A 26,434-nucleotide genomic window follows, 5' to 3' on the forward strand; every position below is an offset into this window, starting at 1 on the left:
CACCGCCCGGGTCAACTGTGTGCCTCTGCTGCCCCCACCGTGGCGCCGGTGTCACATTTATCAGCCTCGGCGCCCCCGGTTCCAGGAGAGGGCCGCCGCCGCATTGCTGAGGGCCGAAATCACCGCCGCAGCCCGGGGGCCCCCTGGGCCTTGTCTCTGCCGTTGCGGCCTGGTGCTCTCTCGGTGGCGCCGGTGCCGCCTTCATCACCCCCCTCGGCCCGGAACCAGAAGAGTGCCGCCGCTACACTCCTCGAGGCCGCGCTAGGCCCGAAGCCTGCATCACCCCTGTCACGTGGCGTGGGGGATGCCTGCCGCGTCAACGGCCGCGCCCCCGTCATTTCTGCCCGGGTGCCGGCTGAGAGTGAGGCCTACACACCCCGGCAGGCTGCGCTGCCACTGGCGACTGCGGGTGCCCCTCCTCTCTGCCGCCTGTTATTGGTCCTGGGCCCCGCGAGGCTCAGTAGGCCCGGGAACAGGAAGACCCACTGCCGGAGGGCTCCAAGGAGAGTAGGAGCCCTCCCTCACACTGGAATCCTCCGCAAGGGCTCCCCGAGGAGCCGAAGAAAAAGGTAACCCCTCGGGGAGGAGGGCGGCAGGCAGGAGGGAGGCCCTGAGTTCGCCCCTCCTCGAGGGAGACTGTTGTTGGGCCCCGTTGGCCCTTATTGGCCTATAAGAGAACTGGAACTGGGCCTGGTCCTATTTAAGATTTAACCCCGCGTTGGGGCACTGGCTGGCCTTACCTGCCCCTAGGCAGGTCCTAAAAAGCAGTACTGTTACTGGACCAAAGTGTTCTATGCCCAAGGCCCAAAGTTTTGTATGCCCAAGGAAAGGTTTCACCTGTGCCTACGAAATGGTTCTGCTTGATCAGTAGGGGTAATGCCCTGCGTATTCCTGCATAAAGAAATGTTAACTAAATGCCTACAGTTTTATAATGACATGGTTGCTTTACCTAATGTGATGGTGCCTGACCTCTAATGATTTGGGTATTTGAGTGTTGAAATGTTTATTCTTACCTGATGAAATGTATATCCTTGCCAGATGAAAGGTTTTATTCTTGCCTAATGAAATCTTTATTGCTGAGTAATGACACGTTTATTCTTCTAATGAAATGGTTATTGCGACCTGCTACGCTGATTTTTGAACTGCTCCCTTTGCTCCCCTGATGAAATGTCTTGATGAGATATTGATGCCTTGATTATTGATTATCCTGAACCTTAATCTAGATAAAAGTACATTGTTTCAATCAACCTAACTGGTGTGGTGTCAGTCATTGCGTGCGTTTCCTGTCTAATGGATGGGTGTGCTGTATGGTCACTTTACACCTAAGCTTCCGGGTGCCTGCCTGCTCGCGCCAAGCTACCCCCTGTGGGATTGGAGACCCCAGTTCCTACAACTACCCTCAAGTGCTGAATTCCTCACCTTTAGCTAGATTATGAATGTCCCCTTGAGATGATATAACTAGTGCACCTGATGAAATCCGACACCAAGGTGTTCCGAATTTATCAGGTGTGATAATTGAGTTCTGTCCTGCAAATGGTGAATAATATGAGGATTTTCTGTGCTACCACTCAGAAATCCAGTTTCTGGGCTTTTTTTCACTAGATTAGATTCTAGAAGGTTCATCTTATTACAATGTAATGATGTTGTCGATTTTATCGCACTCTATAATTACTGGGTGTGAAAAGCACTGCACCACTTATAACTGTGACCCCTGTGCAAACAGGTGTTCGGTGTGGTTATATATTAATTTTAAATGTGCCCTCATGCAGGTTGCCCTTTGTTTCCCTGCATTATCACATCTCCACTACCCCCCCACCCCCCCGCCACAAACCCACTCTGTCAGCCCTGCCTCTCTCACTCAATTTCTCTCAAACTTTGGAGTCTCCGAGGAGGGTATGGCAACCTGCTTTTTGAGGGTGAACCCATAAAAATCAATAGAGAGGAACATTGTTTTGGTGAATGAAAAGGGTTTTTGATCCTCCAGTAGTTTACGGAAGGCAGGGTACTTTTTTTTGATGGGTTGCGAGTCCAAGGAAGATGGCACCTTCTGAAAGAGGCTGAGTCAAGAATTATGCCACTACCTCTCCCTTATTGAGAAGTTTGGTTCCTTCATTTGTGATGGAGGTGATGGTGCTACCTATCACTGAGCAATTCCTGCACAGTAATTGTCAATGCAAAAGGTCTGCAGATGAAATGTACTGCCCATACCAACCCATATGCCTTTTTAATCCCACCAGTCCTTCGCTAAATGAGGAGAGGTCTCACCTTGAGGCAGAAAAGCTCATATTCCATGCAGGGAAGAAGGCTGTCTTACTTTGTCCACACCTCAAGTAGCCTTTTTTCCTTACAATTCTCTGAATGTTAGTGGTGGGCGCATAATTTTTTGAGCCATGACCTGCCTGGAAGCGATGTTGTACCCGGTGGTCCTCACTGGAGCAGACAGGCTGGGACAAACAGGTCTGTGAGCCAGATTCTGGATCCACTCATTCAGAAAACAGGATCTTTCAAAGATCATAAGCCCATGGTTCCAAAACTTAAGCTAGTGTTATCAGCATGAGTATAAGATTACTAACAGTACGAAAAGTCCCCAGCACATAAAGCCGTCTCTTGTTTTCCTGTGATGCAACGAGTTACATAAACAAACCTGGCAGCACATGCCCTTCCTGCTTTACTTCCTCAGAGAGTATAAATGTGCATCCTGCTGACCAGCAGTCACAGAGTCCAGAACCAAGAACCCCGAAACAGCCCAGCTTCCAAGAGATACACCGAGGCCAACACCAAGTAGACCATCATGTTTGTACTGTGGGTAAGCCTGGGTCTGGCCCTGACAAGCCTTCTTCAGGTTGAAGGGATGGATGTCCCAGTGGTGAAAGACTTTGACACTGAGAAGGTAAGGATCCCAACACTCTGCTCGTCAGCAACACATATCAAATCTTAGAAACTTGGGGGATTATTTACAAACCCCTTGAGCTGCCTAAGCATCACTTTTTGTGACACGCGGGTGGTGCATTTTGCTGCCCCATATTTACAAGGACACGAGAAAGCCACCCTGCCTGGTTTTCCTGTCCTTGTAAATACGGCCCCTTTACATGCAGCACTTTGCATAAAAGGGGCGTTCTATGGGTGTTGCTGTGGGCATTCCCACATATCACTCATGGAACCTAACACATTCTAAGATTTACGGGAAATCGTACATCTGGGAATGCGTCTCAATGGGAAGCGCAACGAGGAGAAATATTTTCATTTCTTCTTGGTTTTCTCCTCTTTCAATATGTGCTATATTCTGGTTGTTTGGAAGGGGTCGTAGACGCTTGTGCAGCCCCTTCTTTAATACAGATAGTGCGGACTGACATATAGCGCCAGTGCTATCACCAGAGGGACTTCCTCGTTTGCATGGGGCGTGCCCTATGCAAATGAGGGAATCCCTTTGTCTCTGCGCCCACACAGTATTATAGACGTGGCAAAGACACTGTCAGGAGGTGCGGTGTCAGTGCGCCCCCTGATGGCAACCCTCTGGAGGGGGGAAGGGACTCCCACAGACATCCCCTTGCAGACAGGTGCAGTCACTCACTGCACCAGCCTGCAAGGGGATCTATAATCCCCCTTAAAAGTGCAGGCGTGTGGCAACTGCACAGTGAAACACAGAGCTGCTGCTTCAAAGTCGGTCCGTTTTTCATTTCAATGCCCTTGGGGCAGCGCAAGTTCGCGGCTGCCCTAGGGGCAGCGCATTCAATGTAATTGGGCGCACTTTCCCTGTTTGCACCAGGTGCACCTATTTGGCGCAAACAGGGTAAGTATGCATAATAGGATCCCAGATGAGTGGTTCTTGAAAAGGTGCTTGTACATCAACATACTAGTGTACAACAGACCCTCCTCAACAAAGAATACAGGTGGGTGTACCGTTTAAAGACACACATTGAAGGCTTAAACAATGGCATTCCTTGGTTGCAGGCTACACCCAGATGACTTACAACCACTGTCAGGCTATTTACATTGGGCATTAATGACAGATATGTGATACTTCCAGTTCCCCCTATAGAAACAATAGGATCGCCACAAATATTGCCTTGCATACTGCAAGATGTGGAATGTTTGCCCAAATTATATGCACATGAATGCCAGTCATGACGGATAAAGGTTTATGCACATACAATTGCCTATAAACACCCACACTAAGGGGAGATTAGTTTGTTGTTTCCTTGACTGGAGGCTTATTGGAATTTATATTAGGTAAATCAAGTTCGCTAGACAATTTTATTTGCAAATACCTGAGCAATACGCATTGGCCCTTTGCAGCACGAGCCTCTAATCTAAGTCTGTGACTTCAAACAGACATTTCCCAGAAGCCCGGCATGTCAGCATCATGACATGGATCACGCAAGTGTAGCACGATACTGACACACCCTGATGCTTTCCCTGATGCGCTCTTACACGGGTACCACAGAAGGGGAAAACACGAAGAAAGTCTGTTGTGATTTCTAAATAAAAAGGAGGGACACCTTTGATGAAGTAACTGCGAGGGGGTAATCTGGGCTCTACTATAGACCCATTAGGCCTCAGTGGGCTCTTAATCCTATTCTAAATTATTGATTTAGAGAGTATAACTACAAGGGTTTCCCCATGACCTCCTGCATGGGGCCCTTTCTAGTTTAGTTTAGAGACATTTCCTGCTGATTTGGTATTACTTTTACACGCTTTTTTTAAAATTTTGCATGCCCAGTGTTCAGTGCTGTCTCACTGTACTTTTGATGTTCATATGTTATGTTTAAATACAGGACCACCCAAAACTCGTAGATTCAGCGAACATTGTCCAGCAGCACTATACCGATAGGTTCAGTGTGGTTGCATGCTGGTGGACATATGAAAGTGGCTACAGAGTCAAGTTAGGACAGTAAGGATCTTGGTCCTGAATAAATCCAGGGACCACGTTCTGGGGTTGTCACGCAGGCTGAAACATGTCGGCCCACCAGATGCGGGGACATCAGTTACTTCCACGCATTGTATTCATTTTGAACTATGTCTTTGGCCCACCTTGAATAAATGGGAATACATTTGGTAAAGTGCCTATTGATTTTCATGATCACATACTAGATCCATTTTCTAGGGACTCTTATGTCCATGTTTAGTCTCAAAGTTAGACAGGACCCCAGAGAGTAATATAGATTTCAAAACATTTGTAAGGCCTGGCCTCACACACCACCCTGTGTCATGCTTCATCATCACCCAGCTACATTTACCAGGGCACAATCTAGTGGTGAAAGGGGCTCCCTGTGGTTGAGGGCAGCGGCGGCTCCTCCGCTATGGTGGAGTAGTGTCACCCCACCCCCTAAAACGACAGGAAAGGAAAAATTAAACGATAATTAACCCTCATTTTATTTTTCCTTTCCTGCCGACAGCTGATTCTTGGGGGCGGGACCTGGCAGTGACAGGCACTAAGGGGAGTGGTAGTGCACGCCCATCACTGTGCATGACGGTTTGGCCGGCCGTCTCTTTGGAGGCGTTAGGAGGTGCAACAAGGAGAAATACGTTTACACCCATAGAAGTACACATTGAATGTACGCAAACTTTCTGCTTTTTAGAATTCACGAAAACATGCAGTGGTAGACTTTTAAAGCTACTCCAGTGTCAGGTGTGCATGCATACTATTGGAAATCAGACACCCAAACAGTGATGGGACGGCTGCTTGCAAATAGGCTAACCACAGGCAACCCCACAGAGTACCATTCCAAACCAATGAGCCCTCCGTTTCAGAAGTGGCGGAGCATGGCATTACGCCAAGGAGGCTAACGCCATGCTCTGCCACTTCTCTAGTAAATATGCCCCTCTGTATGATCAAGTGTAGACCAGATGCACACACCTACTGGGGCAGAGGCATTTTGGTATCACCTTTGTAGATATTTACAGGATGTCTACAGGAGATGCTCCATCAACCTTTGTGTACAACTATAGGCTGGATGGGGAAAGGCAGAATCCATCATCTTTTGCCAGGCAATCGTATGTCTTGTGCATCTGGATAAAGTCTGTGCATTCTTCTCTTATTTTTTGAGGATACTTGAACCAATTGTGTTTATTCTCGCCCGTAAGAATAGGATCAAGCCAGGCAGATGAAAATGAAATGTAATTAGATCATTTATTGGTAATCCGATTACCCCAATTCTCCTCCATCCCTCCTTTCTGGATCAGCATCCTCGATCTTGCCTTCCAAAGGGGGTTTATGAAAAAACAAAAGCTGCATTAAAGATTGTCCTGAAGGTGAAGCCTCGGCTTATCGTAGGTCTGGCATGAGGGCAAATGAATCGGACTAATGGGAGTACGGGTAAGTAATCTAGGCATTTCTGCAAACGCACATTTGAAATCATTTAACCCTAAAACCGGATGTTTCATGACAATATGCACACAGTGCCAGAACTTGTTTTATCAATACAAGCATCACACATCTGGCAGCATGGAAGGTCCAGATGACATGTGGCCTTCTCTAATTCTCTTGCAGTGCAGTGTGTTACATAAGAAACATGCTGCAGCACATGCCATTCCAGACAATAGCAAGAGGAATTCATGAGCAGCGTGCTCACCAGAGGTTTACACTGCCCCAAAAGACAGAATGAAACTGAGGAGCAAGAAGTAACCCAGACCCCCACAGAGGAGACCATCATGACTACTCTCTGGGTTTGCCCAATGGGCACACCATGAAAAAGCCTTCATGTTCAAGCGATTGAGGTGCCAGACCTCTCATCAGATATATTCACATGAAACCTTAGAAACATTATGGGCTTGGACACAAAGGAAGAAGAAAGCAAAAAAGACTAGTAAAAGGATCTCATTATCTCCAATGAACCTTAACCCTTACCTGCCCCATCTCTCATATTCCATGATGGCGGCTTCATAATTCACTTCCAATTCGATTTGATTGTACCTACATCACTCCTTAAAAGCCATTTTTTCACAGACCATTTTCAATGACCCTTCCTCCTGGCACGTGCCACTTTCTGATTTTCAATCACAAGGAACCCACCCACAACCCCAGTGGACATCGAACTTGGCCTGTTCCAGCTGTGCTATTACAATATATTATACTATATCAACATCTGTTATGCAGTGCAAAGTCAATAATTTTCAACTGCCCCTTGATGCTCAACCAGCAAAACCAGGAAGAGTTGGCCGCCTTAAGTAAATATTATTTTTTAACAACGGCGGCACAAGAGAACACACTGAAGGCAGTCTTGAAATGTATCTTCAGAGAGCCGGGGAACCCCTGGTCGGCCACCCTCGAAGCGGCTAAGGTTCATCTCAACCTTGCCATAGACTCCTGGAACCCAGAATATGTTACATACTCTGCCATCAAAAACGCGATTAAAAAACAAGTGCGTGTGCGATCACGGGAACTTGATCTGGAGTCCCTTAGGAGAAGAAAAGACTTACACGAGACCCTGTGTTTCCCGCACATCCAGCACACTCCTAAACAGCATCTCACGCAGGCAGTGGGCAGTGCAGCCCTTCATAAGATCTTGGCTTACAGATTACACCGTTGCCCCTCAAAGAATTATACCAGTGCGGCAAGGAAAGCCCAGGAGCGCAGGAATGCAGGCTGTGCAGCTATAAACGGGAGTCATTGGCCCATCTTCTCTTCTGTTGCCCGGCCCTGCGTTTGCCCCGCAGTCTTTACCTTAGGCCATTATTAAGACATTCAGGGTTACGCTCTGCAAAGGATGGGATCTTTCATCTCTATACCCTGTCCACGGTAAAGCACATGGCCGCCTTTGGGAAGTTTATCTTTCAAGCACGGACAATGCTAAAGACTTCCACTGGTCGGATCATAGAGCCCTTTGCCGGCCCATGAACCTTTTCCTTGGCATTTCAGTGCTCTCGGGGCAACTAGATAACTTGATCTGTTTGAAACTCTCTTGTTTTTAAATTGTGTAATGTTGTGACTTTTGTATCTTTGGTTTCATGTAATGGTTTTTAGTAACCAACAATAAAAAATTCATTCATTCATTCTGCCCCTTGATGCTGTTCAGAGTGCATAAGCTTGGTGGGTGTGAGGATAAATGCTTATTGCAACCATTACTCTCACTACATGTGTGTGTTTGTAGCACGTATTCAGTGTTGTTGTGCATTATGTATTAATCTAGCATGCATTACTTGCTATTACTGATTGAGATTTCATTGGGTGTCATGTATTTTCGAATTCCATGTGCTCCCTGTTCCTCCACATGCTGTCTTTTGATTGAAGAATGTGTGCTGCCATTGTGCATATAGTTGAGATATGGTTTGCATGACATTTTCTTTGGATTGTTTATCTGTTACTGAGACTGTGTGGTATTGACATTGTGGTACCTGTCTCTTTCCTTGTGGCCTCTCAGAGAGTGGTCTTATCCATTGACCTGAACCTGGCCCACGTGATGATCACCAATCGCCAGTTTCATATGCTCTGGAAGGATATTTCCCTTCTCTTAGTCTGCTTTACCTCTACAAGCATCAATGGTTAGTCCTCCAGTCACTCTGACCTTCTAGCGCAATGAGTACGTGTTCCATCACATGTCCTACTGCTGAAGGAAACACAAGGGAAGACCTCTCAAGAGGGAGTTAAGGCATGCTCAGCAGATAACATCCAAAATGAAAACCATTAATAGTTAACTAATGCATTTTCTGTGGATGCATTTGAACAGTGCTGTCCTTCTACTGCCCAGAGATTATTGGCCTTATTTAGGCCTTCGCCCATCAAGCGGCCAAAGGTCATGAACTCAACAAGTCCAGCAGAGGGCTGTCTGCCTTATATAGAGACCCCATGCGTCTGGCAGGTATCTCTATGCTGTCAAGGGTGCTGACGCTTTGGCAGGCCCCCTTCAGAGAAGTGAAGTTTGTGAAACAGGCAATGTGTTTAAAGTGCTTTGCGTGTGGCTGCTCCCGCTACATAATTATTATTAGAGGCATTAGCCCACATTAGTACTGTGAAAATGCACACTAACATCCAAACTGCACATCTATGTATCGCACCAGCTGTCCACGCCGATTCCTGCTATCCATCTGCAGCACTCTGAGAAAAAAGGTGGAAACTACCATGTCTAGATACCAGAAAGAAGAAACCGTAAAAGTACCTTTCTACACAATGTGAACTTGAAGCAAAGGCAGGCATAAACCTCAGTTTAGAGTGTCCTCCGGGATGGAGCCAAACACACAGCTAGAACAAGCGAGCAGGACATGTGATCACGCCGTGCACCAGACGCGTGCATGTCTCTTAAACAAACGCGGGGTGGGAGCGTGTGAGCCAGAGGGGAGACGCCATGCGTGTGCACAGTGCCTGTCCGTGTGCGCACATGGTTTGTCTCCCTTCGCTCACCAAAGCGACGACAATAGTCTCGCCAAGGCGAAGCAGCGCATGCGCTGCATTCGCTAGGCGAGACCTATAAAGGACATGCTATGACTGACCCTTGCCGCAACAAATGAAGTAATAACCTTGTTAGGATCCCTTGTCCTGCAGAAGCTGGCCATAAAAAAAATCAGGATCAGGGTTAACCCGTGGGCTACAGCTGTCCTTAGACGCTCCGGCTGGCTTGGCAGTGACGCCCTTTACATTGGAACTGGCTCTGACACCGACCCGGAAATGCCCTGGCATAGGGTGATGTCTGCTTTCTGAGTTGACGGGAATCAAGGGAGAAGGAAGAACTGACAGTTTTAGAAACCTCAAAAAGGATAGGATACTCGTTTAAAGGAAACTGGAAGCTAATGTTTGGCAACAAACAAGTCAAGTCTATCATAATGCCCCAGCGTTGGATTTAAAAGGGTTTCTTCATGCAAATGGAGTTTGTACTGTGGTCTAAGCTACATGTCAACCAATACATCTGTGTTGCTGTTTTTCCAAGTTGATAAGATTACCTTAAAGTTATTTTTTGCACAAGTCATGCTTGCAATTACTGTACAAACTCTGCAGTACATTATATTGTGTTCTGGGGCTGCCAGGGAAGACTTCCAGGAAAATGTGCTGCACATTAGGATGGCTCTTTGAAAACAAATACTAAATATGCACTGTTATATCTTGGCACGGCACCTGCCAGAGCCATCATTGCTTATGTGAGTGAATTTATATTGCGCGTACTACCCTTGATGAGGCATCAAAGTGCTTTTTAGCAAGAAGCATACTACTCTGGAATCCAAAAGTATTGGTGGTGGATTAGTATTGAGCAACATAAGTATAGTATTAGTATAGGGATATACAAGTTAATTGAAGTGGAAGACACGTGAGTTTGTTAGTTGGATTTAATACAGTAATGGAGAAATAGAAGAGGGAAGAATGCCAGAAGTTTTATTTGGGAGCTCATAGTAGATAGTTGAGGTCTGGGATGAGTAAAGGAGCGATGGAGAATGGAAGAGCCTGTAGAAAGGGATTAGGGAGAAAGAGAATCAGAGTAGAAACATTTGGTCTGGGATGAGTCAAGGGAAAGATATTATGAGGGAGAATTTAGTAGGGTTGTTTTGGAGATCATAGTAGTAGTAAACTGATGTTTGGGGTAAGCCAAGAGGTGTAGAGGAGGGAGGAGTTGAAGAAGGGTTATTTTGGAGATAGTAGTAGAAAGGATTTGGGATGAGAGAGAGAGAGAGAAGATAAAGGATAAATTGATAGAGGTGTAGGGTGATGGTAGGACAGAGTAAAGCTTTAGAGATTGTATTTATTTTCTTGTACAATAGGCCTAAAATAAAAAATATATAGATACATGAGTATAATAATAAGGGAATATACAAGTAAGGAATATAATATATTGAGATTTGTGTGCTTTGTTTTTGTTGAGTATTGAGAGGAGATGTTGATGCAGTGGTTTTTCGTGAAAGATTTGTATTTACAGTACTGCTGGTGAGTGGTATTTGAATAGTACAGGGGTGGTGATATGTTTTGGAGTAGAGTATGTGGTGTGTAAGAGGGGATGGACAAGAGTTATGAGTGTTTGTGTTAGATTTGATCACTGGAATAGGTAATGTGTGTGGTGGAGTGGTGTGTAAGGATTGTATGGTTGTGTATAATTGGTAAAAAGAGGAGGTGACTGTCATGGATAGTTAAGTATAGGATTTGTCATGAGAAAGGGGATCTATTAGGAGCAAGTACAGGATAGAGCTGGTGTTTTGTGTGAACGGAGAGTGTGTGTCTGGATGCATTAAAGTTATGTATAATGCGGCTTTGTGTTGTTGATGTGTGGATATGTTAGTAGTATAGGACATAGTTTGGTTTTCTACGATAAGTCAGGTGCCTTAGTGTTGTAGTTGGGGTAGAATTGTGTGTAGGTGTGGTTTGTGGGGGTTTGCAGTGGTTGTGTAGTGGATTAATACAGATTGAAATTTTGTATGAGTGGAATGCCTTTGCTGATATCGTGTTTGGATGTTGGTGTATGTGGAAGGCTTAACCCCTTGTATGCTCATGACGGAGCCGCTCCGTCATGAGCATCGGCTGAGCTGTGCTCATGACGGAGCGGTTCCGTCATGGCCCTGCCGCCGCTCCTGCACGGCGCGTTCTATTAAGCGGGCGGGGCCATGACGGAACCGCTCCGTCATGAGCACAGCGCAACCGCGGCTCCTGACGGAGCGGCTCCGTCACGAGCATGCGAGCGCCGCTCGGGCCACCCCCCTAGCGCTGCGGCTGAATTGCCGCCACGGCGAATGGGTTAAGGTGCTAGCTTGTAAGTGAAAATTGGGCAGCATCTCTGGCCCTAATCCCGACCCGAACAGCCCCAAACATACAACTGGCCTTGTCCTCTCTGCCCAGCCCAAACAGGCAACAGCCCTTATATTCTCCATTCAGCCCAACAGGCAACTGTCCTTTTACTCTCCACCCTTAGCCTCGATGCCCAGGCTCAGACGCTGTACGCTTAACTTTGCCCTATTGGCCAATGGAACCCTAGCCCTAACGCTAACAGGTCGGAACCCTAAACCTAAACCCTAGGGCCAATGGGAGACCTGGCCCTATTAACCAATTACAGCCCTAGCCCTAACAGCCAATCAAAGCCAAAGCCCTAATCTATAAATTAAATAGGAAACCCTAGCCCTAGTAGTGAATCAAAAACCTAGCACAAACAGTCTATGTAGCAACCCTACTGACAACAGAACCCACATACAACAGACCTCAGCACTTGTAGACCACACAGCATACAAAACTTAAATAACGCGGCAGGTCTTTTTTTTCACCAATGCTATGCAGCATTGCCAAAAAGAATTTTACTTTTTGCCAGTGCTAGATAGCATTGTGAAACTGCATTGCCAAAGCCAATAGGTCGAAAAGGCGAGAACCCATTGGCTTTGCTACTGCTATCTTTCTTATAGGCATGCTGCGCGGCAGGGACTGGTCTAGTCAGCAGGACATGTTTAAATAAACAGCGCAATGTGGGGTTATGCGCTCCAGTGCCGGGATGTACATATATTTTTTTAAAGCTGCAAGTCCTGCTGGGGTCTCTTCTCCCGCACAGTGTATTATTTAGGAAAAAAACACACACTGCCCAGCAGGCTCCTTTCCTGCTTACTAGGTGTAAACACTCACCATAAAAAATGTGTTAATGGGTTTATTGGTGACTACCTCATAACAAAGGTTTCCTCATCTAAATATTTGTGTATAACAGCAGAATGTCCTATTAGCACTTCTGATACACACAAGGGCAATTACAAGGAACATTCATTTCTTGACATTTTGGGGAGATACAATGGCATTTAAGGGCATATAAAAGCTCTGTTGTGATACAAAGTGGTACTTGGTTACAAATGGTGATAACGCTGGGGTCTACGATGCAAGTTGAGAAATACGTTGATAGTCCATTGTCCACAGCACTGACCCTATAGGCGACTTGCTCCCAGTATGGGCCCTTTTTCCTCCAAGAGGATTCTTGTCTTGTTAGCTTTGCTTTCTTCATATCCTCCACTAATTGACTGTCTGCGCTCCTCTAGTTTCTAGGAAAGTGGTACACAACCGTGGTGGCATCAAACTGCTCTCAATTTATGAAGATGAAATCGATGTTTAAGATGCCTGTGAACTTGATCACCGCACATGAAAATGGGGACCTGGAGGTTAGCATGGGCCTCCCGGGGTAAGTGTTATGTTACGTTATGTTATGTTATTGTTTGTTTTGTATAGCGCTCAGCTACTCCGAGGAGTGTCCCGGCGCTTCTAACCTGATGCGAAGCAGGGCAGGCGGAGGATAACCGGATCTACTGAATGAAAAGCCAGGACTTAAGATCTTTCCTAAAAGCTAATAAGGTGACAGTCTTTCTCAGAGTGACAGGCAAGGAATTCCACAATTGTGGCGCCAGGCGTCTAAAAGAACGGCCTCCAATACGGGCTCGCTGAATACCAGGAACGGCAGCCAAGGCTAGCGAAGCTGACCTTAGTGATCTAGATGGCTGGTAAAAGGTCAGCCGCTTACTGATATATTTCGCGCCAGTTCCGTGGAGAGCTTTGAAAGCCAGCGTAAGCGTCTTGAAAACAATATGTTTCCGAATAGGAAGCCAGTGAAGAGTTTTTAGAAGTTCTTTAGAGCTAGATCTCCAATGAAGGCCAGAGATAGCGAGCGCAGCAGAATGTTGGACTGTTTGGAGACGCGATAAAATATACTCCGGGAGTCCAAGATATAACGCGTTCGCATAGTCCAAACGTGAACCTATTAAAGCCTGCTCAGTGATTTTTCTATGGCTGAGGGACAGCAACGGAAGAAATTTCCTGAGCATTTTGAGAATGCCAGAGCATTTACCAACTAGGCCAAGAATCTGGGGCTTTAAAGTGAGACCGTTGTCAATTAACACTCCAAGATTCTTGGCCGAGGTAGAAGCGACGGAAGGAGGAAACATGGCCGCAGGCCACCAAGCCTTCCACCTAGGGTCCGAAAGACAGCCAAGAAAGAGCACCTCGGATTTGTCCGAGTTGCACTTGAGGCTGTTAAGCTGGAACCATTTTAACACGGCCTCAAGGCAGCCTTTAATGCTCTCTCCATTGAAGTCAGCACCCTTCTTGCAAGAGAAGAGGAGCTGGGTGTCATCCGCATAAGAAACGATCTGGCCACCGTATGGCTCCGCCAGTGCCGCCAAGGGGGTCATAAAGATGTTAAAAAGAGTAGGGCTCAAAATTGAGCCCTGAGGCACTCCGACCTCCAATGGCGGCACTGTGGCAGAGTAAGGGGGGGCCCAAACCGGTTGGCGGCGGTCCGCTAGGAAGGTTTGATTGGGCAAATCAATCACAGAGCAGGCAGTGGCTGGACAGTGATGACTGCCTACTAGATAGTGAGTGTCATCCTGTAGGATAGAAGGTATAGGGGCCCTTTCCAATGCATATTTCTTATACCATGATCATGGGCCCATGTGTCATTAATGCCAATAGAGCACGTCGCGGTTTCCAGATGAGCATGACAATTCCTAAAGAAGATACTTTAGACAGATCTTCTACTGAGAGCTATTTGGACATCACCTTACTGCCTACCCTGGGCAAAGTGACTTGGAGAGTAGTAGCTTTCTCCTTACTTGGGAGAAACATGTATACAATACCCTTGGCAACAGGCTTCCACTCAGGGCAGCGAAATGTAAAAACAAGGGAAACCCTACTCACAGCGGAACCAGGGCAGTACGTTTATATAGAAAAACAATGGTTCCTATGGCATACGATTTTGTATAACTTAATATTTATAACAGGCTCAATGGCAATGAAAACATTGGAGAGAGGGTGGCAAAAGAAAGAGAGACGCACACTTGTACCATGAAGGATATTTCCTTAAATTTAACAATTGATAATGAAAAATACATGTAAATAACTTGCGACATACAAATATTATACAAAGTGCAGTGTATCCCAAGTGAATATTAAGCAAACCAAGAAAGTGTATAACAAGGTGAACTATACAGGTTTCAGCTGTGAATATTTACAAAAAACAGGAAACTAGACTCTAAACCAATTATATCAACAAATGATTAGCCAGCTGCTATAAAATTATAGAAACTGTGTTGGTCTGATTTGTTTCCTAGGGCGTCCCTTTTTCATTATCAATTGTTAAATATAAGGAAATATCCTTCATGGTACAAGTGTGCGTCTCTCTTTCTTTTGCCACCCTCTCTCCAATGTTTTCATTGCCATTGAGCCTGTTATAAATATTAAGTTATACAAAATCGTATGCCATAGGATCCACTCAGGGCAGGGCACACAACCCTCCCCCAGCGATTGTTGAGTTCTTATGTCACTGAACAAGCAAACATATACAAGATATGGAGTGGGGCTAAGAAGCATAGACAGATGTACACACTGGGACTTATAAATATAAATTGTTTTGTGATTGCTACCCCTTACAAGGCATTGAAGTGCTTTGTGGCGAGTAGGAAACTACTCGTGGAACCAAAGGTTAGTGATTAATTCAGTGGTTATTGTTAGTTACTTGGATTAGTGTTGGGCTCTCGATGGAATTAGATGTGATCATTAGTGGGGGCACGTGAGTTCATGACAATAGTTTGATGGAGGATAGGCTAGAGGAGATTGAATATTGTTAGGTTGCAGGGATATGGTTTCAAAGAAGGGGGTGTTGTGAGCTATAAAATGAGGTGTGGTGTAGGCAATATGCTGAAATACAGCAGTGCAGAATAATAAAAACTTGTGATGTAGAGAAGGCTGTACTTAGAGGGAAGAGGCATGCAGTGGATGGAAGGTAAGGAGATGGTAATTTGATGTAAAGAAAGAATAGTGAAACAGTCAGTAGTTTAAAGTCAAGAACCATTGTCTTGCAGGGAATTAGGAATTTGATGGCAGGAGGTTGTTTGAGGTTGCATGCAATCTGAGTATGCAAAACCCCTTTTGACCGAGCTGAAACACATCCACATGAATGGTATACTATACCATGTGAATGTGCAGTTTATAGTGTGTTGTCTTTAGTTTGAGCCTATGTGGGAAATTTGTCTGTGTCTTGCGTGATAACTATCGAGGTGTGGTTCTCTTGTTATGGAATTCAGAGCATGTCATTGTAATGGATGAAGAAGTGTGAGAAATATGTTTTGTGGTATGCTTTCAGCAGTTATTGGCTTTGCAGGTTCTTTTATTAAATTGGTAATTTTTCTCTATGCTCTTAGTCCCATTTCCTATGTCGGTTGTGGCAGGAGGTCATCTACTTTGTGAGTTTATGGGCCTGGGTCTGGGAGAGGTGACAGTTGTGGAGAAGCAGTGAATGTGAATCAGACATCTGCCCGGGTAGACTTCATTATAGTATTTTATATGATTGCCATTATGAAATGTCAATTAAGGAGATTTAACAAGAGGCAGTGTGCTATAAACATAATTGTGTCATAATAGGATTTTGGTGTTCAGGGAAGATGACTATTGGGGAACTGCAGGGCGTACTCTAATACAGTGCTTTGGTGATCAGCAATATGTGGCAGATCTATGTAGTCTTCACAGATCTGCAAGGTTAGCACTGAGTGATTAGTTAGGTTGGCTGGGTTCATCTGTATCTCTGCCCTCCAGATGCCAGCAAGCTACCACAGGACCTTTGATGCATTATATGCCTATCCAGCTGCAGATGAGAGACCAGGTAGTGAAGTTGTATATGGTATCATATGGTGACATAGATTACAAGAATTTGCGACCAGGAGCACCATCAGAAAGAGTAGAGTTACTGTCCTCCATCTTGAGAGAAGAGGTAGAAGTGATTGATCCTGGTGATGCTGCTGTCTCAATTGTGAGCTGATGTCCCAGGGTGACTGTCTTCTCCCTGTTGAACTGGAGATGAGTTGTACCAGTGATGGGGTTCTGCCTAGTTGATCTATTGAGGGGCTGTAGCAAGAGTGATAGACTTCGGGATTCCAGTGGTCCAGCCAGGAGCGACATTCACTTAGAGCCCAGTGCATGGGCCATACCCAGGGGCGGCAGTCCCCTCCAGCACAGTGCCAGCAATCCTCATCTTGTGCTGTTTGCGAGGACTTGCTCCCTATATGCTAATTCCCTAAAGCTCAATGACAGTTTTCCCCAGTTATGATGAGTATCATTGTGGTTTGCAGATAGAGAGGCAGAGTAGTTTCTGCCCCTAGGACCTTTCCAGGACCTAACAGTTCCAAACAGTCAGTATCAATAACCTATGGCCCCTTACCTGGATGCCCTGAAGGATCTTTTTAGAAAGGAGGGAAACCCCTAGTTGTTACGTTACCTGGTTCCAGTGATGGCCCTAGGAGTCACTGACTGGGCAGACTAAAGCTACAACCAATTTTGACTCAATATACACATTTACCAAGTGGAGCTCCACTGCTAGGAAGCCCTACTTGGCTTGAAAGTGGCAGAGAGAAAAGGGGGCGAAGTAGATCCAAATCTGTACTAAATGCTCAGAATCACAGTTTAAACACAATCCCATCAAATATAATTCTAGTTTGGTCAAATTAAAGTACAAATAATTTCACACAGAAGCCCTAGACAATGTGATACCATTGTTCATTTGACTTGGCGAGCAAGTACAGAATTGCATACTGTACAGAGATACACCGAAGTATGCTTACAGTAGGGCTATAGGTGCCCCATCCATTTAAACTAATTGACAGGTGCTTTCCTATTCATTGAGGCTATCGAGAAGGTACCTGTCCATCAGTTGTGCCTAGTAACTGAGCACCTAATTATTTTCATGCATATACATACAGAGTTTCCTCTTCATCAGAAGGGTTTTTTCAAAGTAATAAGCATGCACTTCTGCATTATTTCTACAGGAAAGATGGATGCATGAAGAAGGACATGTACTACAAGATGATCACCCCAGGCTATTACACTCAAAGCAGTAAGTATGACCATTACTTCCTCTCCTGCACATGGGTTAGACGTCACCTATAATCTGGTCTTCACAAGTGAGTAAAGCAGTGAAGAATCAGTATGTTGCCTCTCTCTCCTAAGTGTGAGTTTGTTTTTGAAAAAAGTAAAACTAATGACTCCAACACCATAGAAGCTGCTTCTTATGTTGTGCAGGTCATTATTTTATATTTATTACTGTCCCTCACCACCAGGTTTCACCAAACTGCAACAGCAAAAACCATATGCAATCGTCCGCCCTAAATTGGACGAATGGTATTATATGTGAACCTCTGACAGAGTAGGCTCCATCACTGACATACCTAAAGTCCACCAACTGTAAATCAGATGAGTGGACCTTCAGATTGGGTGATGTGAAGGAGTATCCATTCTGCTAAACTCAAATCACCCACTTTTATATCCTGCACTGAACAACATTTGTCCACCCTACTCATTTTTACTGACAGGCTATCATGCTATATGTAAGGGTTGAGAGAAATTTGCTAGCCAGAAATTTGCTAGCCACCAATTGAAGCATAGCATAGAGGAGTAGGACTGGATCGGTGAATTTGTTAGACAGACACTCTAAACACCTTAAACTACAGAATACGCATTCTAACTCATGCTCATTAACACTCGCAGTACTCTACACACCAGACATCGCAGACCTCATCACCTATCAAAAGCTTGACACCCTCATCACAGACACATGGTTCACACTCACATCTTCTCACATCCTCACAAGTCTTTCCTCAAATTGGCTACAGCATTCATCATGTGGACCATGCAAATAAGAAGGAAGGAGGCCTCACAGTAATCCATTGGTTCTCCCGGTCCTATACTCTAGGCAAACTGTTACACCCAATGCAGTGTACCAGGTGACATGTTATTTCCCACTCTCTGTAACTCAGACAGCCACTTTCCCTCTCATCTACAGGCCTCCTGAACAGAAAAAGGATCTAATTGATGAATTTACAGATCTCTTCTTGGGTGACTTAAATCTCACAGACAACCCAAGCTAAAAAAGAGCATAAGACAAACTCTCTTCAACACCAGAGACAGACTCAAGTGGTACAGCTTGTTAAATAACTAACACACTCAAAAGGCCATATCCTTGACCTTGTCTTCTCAGCACCACCAACAATCCAATGCAAAGCACCCATACTCTGTACTGGACCAACCACTTTTCTAATGATATATTGCTGCTCAGTGCAACTAATTGCATTCAATTGCACACCATTAATTATTTATTCAGCAAGATCACTAGGAATTACTCTTGACAAAAACCTCAATGTGAGGAAGCACATCAGTGCCTCTACTAAAGGAGCAAACCTCCACATATTAAGAAAACTAAAACCTACCCTTCCTGAAAAAGACCTCAAGTCTGCTGTGCAAGCCCTCGTGACCCCCAGATTGGAGTCTGAAAGCACAACCCTCTCTGGCCTGCACAGATCCACAACAGCCCCATTAAGGGCCTCCCTTAACTTGGCTGCAAGACTCATCAGCGGACCAAAAAGGAACAATCACAATTCTCCTGAGCTGAAATAATTCAACTAGCTTCCCTATGAAGCAAGAATTTAACAGCATATTGAATGCATGAGTTATAAAGCTTTAGACTTCAATACCCCAGGCTATCTTGCTAAGAAGCTTGAACGATCGGGTGGCTCAAGATCCTCTAGAAGCTCCAACACCTTACTGCCAAACCACAAGGATTCTCCAGGAAGAAAACCTACAATAGAACCTTCTCTGGAATTGCCCCTCATATTTGGAAGTCTCTCACCCTGAAAAAGATTGATCCCTTCAACTACATCTTTCAGAAAGAAGTCAAACTTATATTCATGAACACATTTCTAAAATAGATTTAATAATTTTATCTTTTTGGATAAACTTTTCTCTTGTCAGTCAGTCAGTCAAATCACTTGATTTGATTCTTATTTAGATCATTAATGCACAAATATACAAATATTAAAAAGTGATGAGAGAAACAGTTAAAAACATTCATCATTGTGCAAAGTATTAAAAGGACAAGTAAGAGCATCCAATTAAAACAAGGTAATCCATCTAATTCATAGATTATTATTATGTAATCGCCTGGTCTTCCAGTAAAAGGGGTAAAAAAAGAGCCCATGGAGTACCAAACTAAGTGATCAGGCAGTGATTGTAAAAAATACCTTCCTGGGCGGCATTGTGTGTAATTATGTTTGAGCATAAGTGCCAGAATGAATCTCTTACGGTGTTCCACATAAAATTTGCAGAAGAAAAAAATGTATAAATTTGATTGTGTGGAAACGCCGTCACATGGACAGGAAGGAAGATCGTGTATGGAATAGATTCCCGATGGATGGGCCAACATGCAGGGTATAAAGTTCAGATGAAACCTTAATAAGATAAATCTATGGTGTGGGATTGTCACAGTAAATAAATATGGGGCTATGCCTTATTGGTCAATTGGACCCTCTAGATAAGATGTTACAGATATTTTTTGGCAGTTGGTTTTAAATCGTTCAGTGTCCCTATGTTTAAAGAATTGGGTCTTTATCTTCTTTTTTGAGATAGTAGAGCAATGTGATGGTAAAGTGAAAAAGTGCTCTAGACCAAGGGAAGAGAAGCTATTTTTAAAGTGTGTAATTCATGGGATCCTAAGACCATAATCAAGAGAGAGACAGTCTTCTATTAACTTCTGTGTGAGGTTAACAGAGTCTCTTCTCCAAATAGAATGCCATAGTATAATTGGAGCAAAAAAACAATGGATTTAGGCCCAGATCTCTGTACTGGGGTGATTGTATGACATTGTTCTGCATTCTGTCTCATCAACTGTTGTTTTTGCATTTGTCACCCCGAGTGGGACGGGTATGCCCAGATGTGGGTCCCGTGCTCTCCATGCCACTGGAATCAAGCTATCCTGGCTGAAGAGGGGTGAAACCCTGAAACCAGTCCTAGGATGCTTGTTTCCAGTCCAGGGAGGACCTGGCTGGATAGTTCGGGCTGGACTGTTCCCATGAGGCACTGGGTCAAGACTAATTTGCATACGGCTGGGTTCAAACTGGAATGGCATGGTGAGCAAAAAAACAATGGATTTAGGCCCAGATCTCTGTACTGGGGTGAAATGTATGACATTGTTCTGCATTCTGTCCATCAACTGTTGTTTTTGCATAGTATAATTGGAGCTGGGCTAATTATGTCAATAATATATGAAACATCTAATTCTGTGTGACAAATGAGGTTAGACCAACTTGCGGGGAGGCCAACTAGTTTTTTTCCAGAAGATATCCTCGATGGTCTGGAGAGTTGAGGATTTAGAAAATCCCCAGATGGAATGAAATGAAATTCAATTAAATGAAATGAAAAGAGAGTTTATAAAGCGCGATAGCTGCCCTGAGGCGTCCTAGCGCTAAATGAGTGATGCTTTCAGGTAAAACTGCTAAAAAGAGATTTTATTCAGGTTTCTTAAAAAGGAAGGTTTTTAGATGTTTGCGGGACAGGAGTAGGTTAGGCTCGGATCTCAGATGTAGAGGGAGGGAGTTCGACTGTTTGGCTGGATTATACGAGAAATACTGGCCCCCGCATCAGGATCTCTTGATCCTGGGGACTGTGGCGAGGAAGTAGCGTGCTGATCGGAGCTGTTTGGTAGGGTGGTAGGGGATGATTAGGGAGTGATTGATGGCAGCCCCCGTTTTCCAGAACACTCGGTGGGAGATACAGAGGGTCTTGAAATTGACTCTCTCCCTGACAGGAAGCCAATGGAGGCTTTTCAGACCAGGCTTGGCTGGAAGGGGACGGGGGGATCTGAAGCAGAGTTCGAGCAGCACAGTTAAAGGGCGTTACCAAAATCAAGTAGGGACAGAATTATGCCTTGGACTATGATCTGCCTTGCCCCAAAGGGCAGGAGGGGAAGGATCTTCCGAAGTAGCCTGAGAAGCCCAAAGCAAATGGCTGATAGTTTAGCTGCCTGACAATTGAAGCTGAGTGATTTGTCCAGCCAAATGCCGAGGCTCTTTATAGTATCTTTGGGTGTAGGGGGGGGGGGCCAAGGCAGGCGGGCCAGAGTGAGTTGATCGTAGAAGCAGGGGGGTTGCCTAGGAGCATTAGCTCAGTTTTGTCTCCATTTAATTTAAGGCATGAAAAGGTCATCCAATTGTTGACTTCAAGACAGCCCCTCAGGTTGTCCTGTGCTTTGTGTGTATCTGACTGATTGAGGGACACCACTAACTGAGTTTCGTCGGCATATGTGATGATTTTTATCCCGAACGGACGGACTATCTCAGCTAGTGGACTCATGTAAATATTAAATAGCATAGGGCTCATAGAAGAGCCCTGCGGCACCCCACAGCCCAGGGGCTTGCTGGGGGTGGTGATGTCACCCTCGAAGACCTGGAATGAACGATCATCCAAAAAGGATTCAAGCCAGGCAATTGCTGTCCCTTAGACTCCTAAGCTGGTGAGTCGGTGCCTGCCCCGTAGGCTGCTACTGAGACAGATTTTGCAGTATAAAGTTTTTTTAACCATATCAAGGGGTTTCGATCCTAGTTCTTTAGTAAAAGATTTCAGAGCAACAATACTTTTTTGCATCGATAAACCCCTTGTGGTAATCATGTTGGACCAATTTAGTTGACTATCGAATGTTACCCCAAGATAAGAAAAGGTATCACTTTGGGCTATTTTCTGACCGGCTATATAAAAATTTGGAACCTTCCTATCTTTACGGCCAGTGATTAAAATAAAGGACTTTGGCTCAATGATTTTTAAATCAAGCCTGCTCATGTAACTTACACAGACCTGTAATCATTTTTATAGGGCTAAGCCCGTATGGGCAATTAGCACCGCATCGTCTGCATAAAGAATTGGGTTGCGCACATTCTTAATCTTAGGAACATCTGAGCTTGAGTTCAACAGGGGTGTTTCCACCCCATTGGTATAGTTGGAAAAAAGAAATGGGGTGAGTACACAACCCAGTCGAATTCCCCTGTTGATTGGGAACAACTTAGTGCACTCTCCCTGTCTCCCATGACAGACGCAGGCTGAAGCCGAGGAATAAAGCTGCCTGATAAAAACAATAATGGCCTCTTCAATGCCCTTTTCTTGCATTATTCTCCACAGGTGGTGATAGGCAAAGCAGTCAGAAGCTGCTGATAAGTCCATAAATGCCAGGTATAGCTTTCCTTGCTTGGCTTGAGTATACTTGGCAATTAGCAGACTTACGTTGAGGCATTGGTCATGGGTACCTTTCCCCTTTCTAAAACCATATTGCACCTGAATCAAGACATTGTTACGGGTGGGCCATTCCTCTAATCTATTTAATAAAACGCAACCCATAAGTTTAGCCATGCTATCCAGAGTGAAATTGGTCTATAGTTTTTGGCCTCAGATTTAGCTCAGCACTGGTCCTCATAGGTCTGGCTGGTCCATGAAGAAATCTATCGGAGTACTATCCGGGCCAGGGACTCTGTTACTGGAGGACTGAATAGGAGCCTATAAAAATTAGAACATATTTTGAAGAAGTCATAGTGACTACTCACTGTGTAGCCACCACCTCAGCATTTGAGTTGAATATTGAGGAGAAGTATGCAATCCAAGCTTGCTCACCACATGACTGTCCAAGCTGGAATTCATAGATGGTTTGAGAAAGGGAGCATTGATAACTCTCCAAACATTACCATGAATATTTGAATTTGCTGCTTAATACTGTTGTTCCTAAGCTTCTTCCTTGAGAGTTTTGGTTCTTGCCTTCCTTGCCTCTTTATATCAGAGACGCAGAAGCTTAACCAGTTCCACATCTCCACAGGTAAATCTAAGGGCCTGATGTAGGTTTGATAGGGACTTGGTACATACTTGATCAAACCATCTTGGATCTAACTTATGGAAGATAGGTCTTTTCCTAGTTAGAACACTTTTAATCTCACATAATATCTGTTCAAAGGCCGTGGCTACCTGACTGGGGTTAGGCTCCAGTGCTAGGTAAGTCAAGATGTCATTTAGTCCATTTCCACCCTCAACTGGAACAGTTTTTTGTTTGTCTACTGTTGCCCATTTGAGGATAGTCCCATTATTTCTGGCTATCGAGGGTTTGACATGCCTCGTCTGCTTCAGATGAATTCCTTCCCATTCAAATTACAAATAATGGCAGCATGATCACTAAAACCAAATGGCTTAATTAAAACTTCACAGATACTTTGATTACTGTGTATCTTCTCCACCCCATAAAATGCCCTCACCCATCCCTTCAAAGAATCATGCATCCTACCCACCCTACCAAGTATGGTGCAACAGATCACTGCCCTCCACAGATAATACACCCTATTATCTCCCTCCAATCAGAGTAGACCAAACCCATTCCTCATTAGATGCTTTGTCTCCTATGTTGAAAAGTTCCACACTTTCCTTATAAAGAGCCCTTCCTTCCCCCAAAAGTAACCAGTCTCTGGCACAACAACTAAAGAAAACAACAGATGGAGAAGGGTGGAAGTTACAGGAAAAATAAATACTCGTCAGGGATTGTAAGCGCTTTATAAATGTAATTACAATACACTACTGCTTGTTAAAGATGAGCGGGAGGCGTTGTTCAATCAATCAATCAAAGACATTTATAGAGCGCGCTACATACCCGTAGGGTCTCAAGGAGCTGGGGGGGGGGGCCGCTACTGCTCGAACAGCCAGGTCTTCAGCTTCTTCCTGAAGGAGAGGTGGTCTTGGGTCAGGCGCAGGTCGGTCGGGAGGGAGTTCCAGGTCTTGGCGGCCAGGTAGGAGAAGGACCTTCCTCCTGTAGTCGCTCTTCGGATGCGGGGGACGTCGGCGAGGGCGTGGTTGGCTGATCGGAGGTGGCGTTTGGGAGCGTAGAAGTTGACTCGGCTGTTGAGGTAGCTCGGGCCTTGGTCGTGTAGGGCTTTGTGTGCGTGGGTGAGGAGGCGGAAGGTGATTCTTTTGTTGACGGGGAGCCAGTGAAGGTCTCTCAGATGTCCGGAGATGTGGCTGGTTCGTGGGATGTCGAGGATGAGTCTGGCTGAGGCGTTCTGGATCCGCTGGAGTCTCTTCTGGAGCTTAGCGGTGGTACCGGCGTAGAGGGCGTTGCCGTAGTCCAGTCGGCTGGTGACGAGGGCCTGGGTGACGGTCTTCCTGGTCTCGGTGGGGATCCACCAGAAGATCTTCCGTAGCATGCGAAGGATGTTGAAGCATGCCGATGAGACGTTGTTGACTTGCCTGGTCATGGAGAGGCAGCGTGCACCACCCTGACCGCTCTCCGAGGCAGCAAACCCTCCCCCCTCCTCCGACCTCGCACCGCTGCAAAGTTTACCTTCATTTTCCTTCCCCTCATTTGTCTGTAAACCATGAAGAGAAATGGCCTCCGTCTCGCGGTGGCGGCCTGCACTTTGAAGTATTGCAGTAATAAAAAGCCAATTTTCAGGAGGCTTGATTCCCGGGGCTGGGAGGCAGTCAGGGGTATGCGCGAGGGCATTGCATGTGTCTTGTACCGGGGCTGCTGGGCGCTGTTTGGGGAGTGGAGGAGGCTATTGTGGGAGACTTGTGTCGAGGAGGGCTTGCTTCAGGGACAGGCTGCTAGAAAGTTGTTAGTGTGCTTGCGGGCACAAAACACTACTGACTTCATAGGAGTTAAAACGGTTTGAGGGAAGGGGAGAGACTTAAGAAGAGGGTGGGAGTGAACTGTCATAGGCGAAAGATAGAAGGAGGGAGAGCGGGCAGAGAGATGCATGTGCGTGTGTGTGAAGAAAATAAATGGGGGAGCGAGACAGACGAGGGCGACCTAGTCAGAACAAGAGCAGCAGAGAGAGAAAACGAACTGTGGAGAAGAGAATGTGACAAAGGTTGCTATGAAAAATATTGAGTGGAGAGAGGAGTCTGGCAGCTGCTACAGAGGCTATGCAGGCCACAAGTCCTAAACCAGCACATGCGCGCGCCTCACGCGGCAGCAGGGGGAGGAGGGCCTGCACAATAGATCTCAGGTTTGGGATCAGTTATTTTCATCGCAAAATGTGAATACTTTCTAAATAACTATAAACGCACGTGAGATAGGCGAAGAGGAGTTGCCAATGAGAAGGCGCGGAAAACGGGAGGGGGGCGGGGTAGAGAAGGTGAAACCAACAGGGCGAGCCTCGCTATTAAGTATCACCGTGTCTGGGCACATGCAGGAGAATGAACGCCGGAGAAGACGGCACAAGAAAGGAGCTACAGTGATTTATGACTGCAGGGAGAGCGGCGGCAACAGGAGATTCTCCAGTTACAGACGCAGGCTACAGATGGCACTTTGCACTTCAATTAAAGGAAGTGAAAGCAGAGCGGATGGAAACTGTACTTAGGCGCCTCTGCTTCGGGACTACACGGAAGTAACTCTACCATCAACAGCCAACAGAATGCAGGAAAACCACAGCAGTGGCCCAAGTAAACCAATCACAAGCAGAAGAACACATTAGAAGAAGTTTCAGCCAACATTCAGATTACTTCAGGTCTCGCTGAGACAGCTCATGCGCTGCATGCGCTGCCAAGGCGAGACCTTAAAATGATTAATAGATAAGGCACATTTCCATTCTCCACTGTGCCCTCTTCATATAGGTACTAGTAAACAGGCTAAATACATTTAGGGTCATATTTATGAGGCCATTGCGCTGCGTAGCGTCTTTTTTTGTTATACTCCAGTTGGAAAAAGCTTGAAACCATATTTAT

The 26,434-nt window shown here is 45.4% G+C and overlaps 1 protein-coding gene across 1 annotated transcript in view; it reads left to right on the top strand.

The window, feature by feature from the left end:
- The first annotated feature begins 2,678 nt into the window (after positions 1–2,678).
- The window catches only part of LOC147710507 (lipocalin-15-like), a 53,005-nt gene continuing 29,249 nt past the window's right edge, over positions 2,679–26,434 (top strand). Inside the window, exons 1-3 of the mRNA XM_086920015.1 lie at positions 2,679–2,890; positions 12,919–13,058; positions 17,686–17,753. Of these exons, the coding sequence (XP_086776141.1) occupies positions 2,792–2,890; positions 12,919–13,058; positions 17,686–17,753 (307 nt within the window). The 5' untranslated portion in view covers positions 2,679–2,791. The remainder of the gene's footprint in view (positions 2,891–12,918; positions 13,059–17,685; positions 17,754–26,434) is intronic.

This window comes from Lissotriton vulgaris, chromosome 5 (genome assembly GCF_964263255.1).
Source record: "Lissotriton vulgaris chromosome 5, aLisVul1.2, whole genome shotgun sequence".
NCBI lineage: Eukaryota > Metazoa > Chordata > Amphibia > Caudata > Salamandridae > Lissotriton > Lissotriton vulgaris.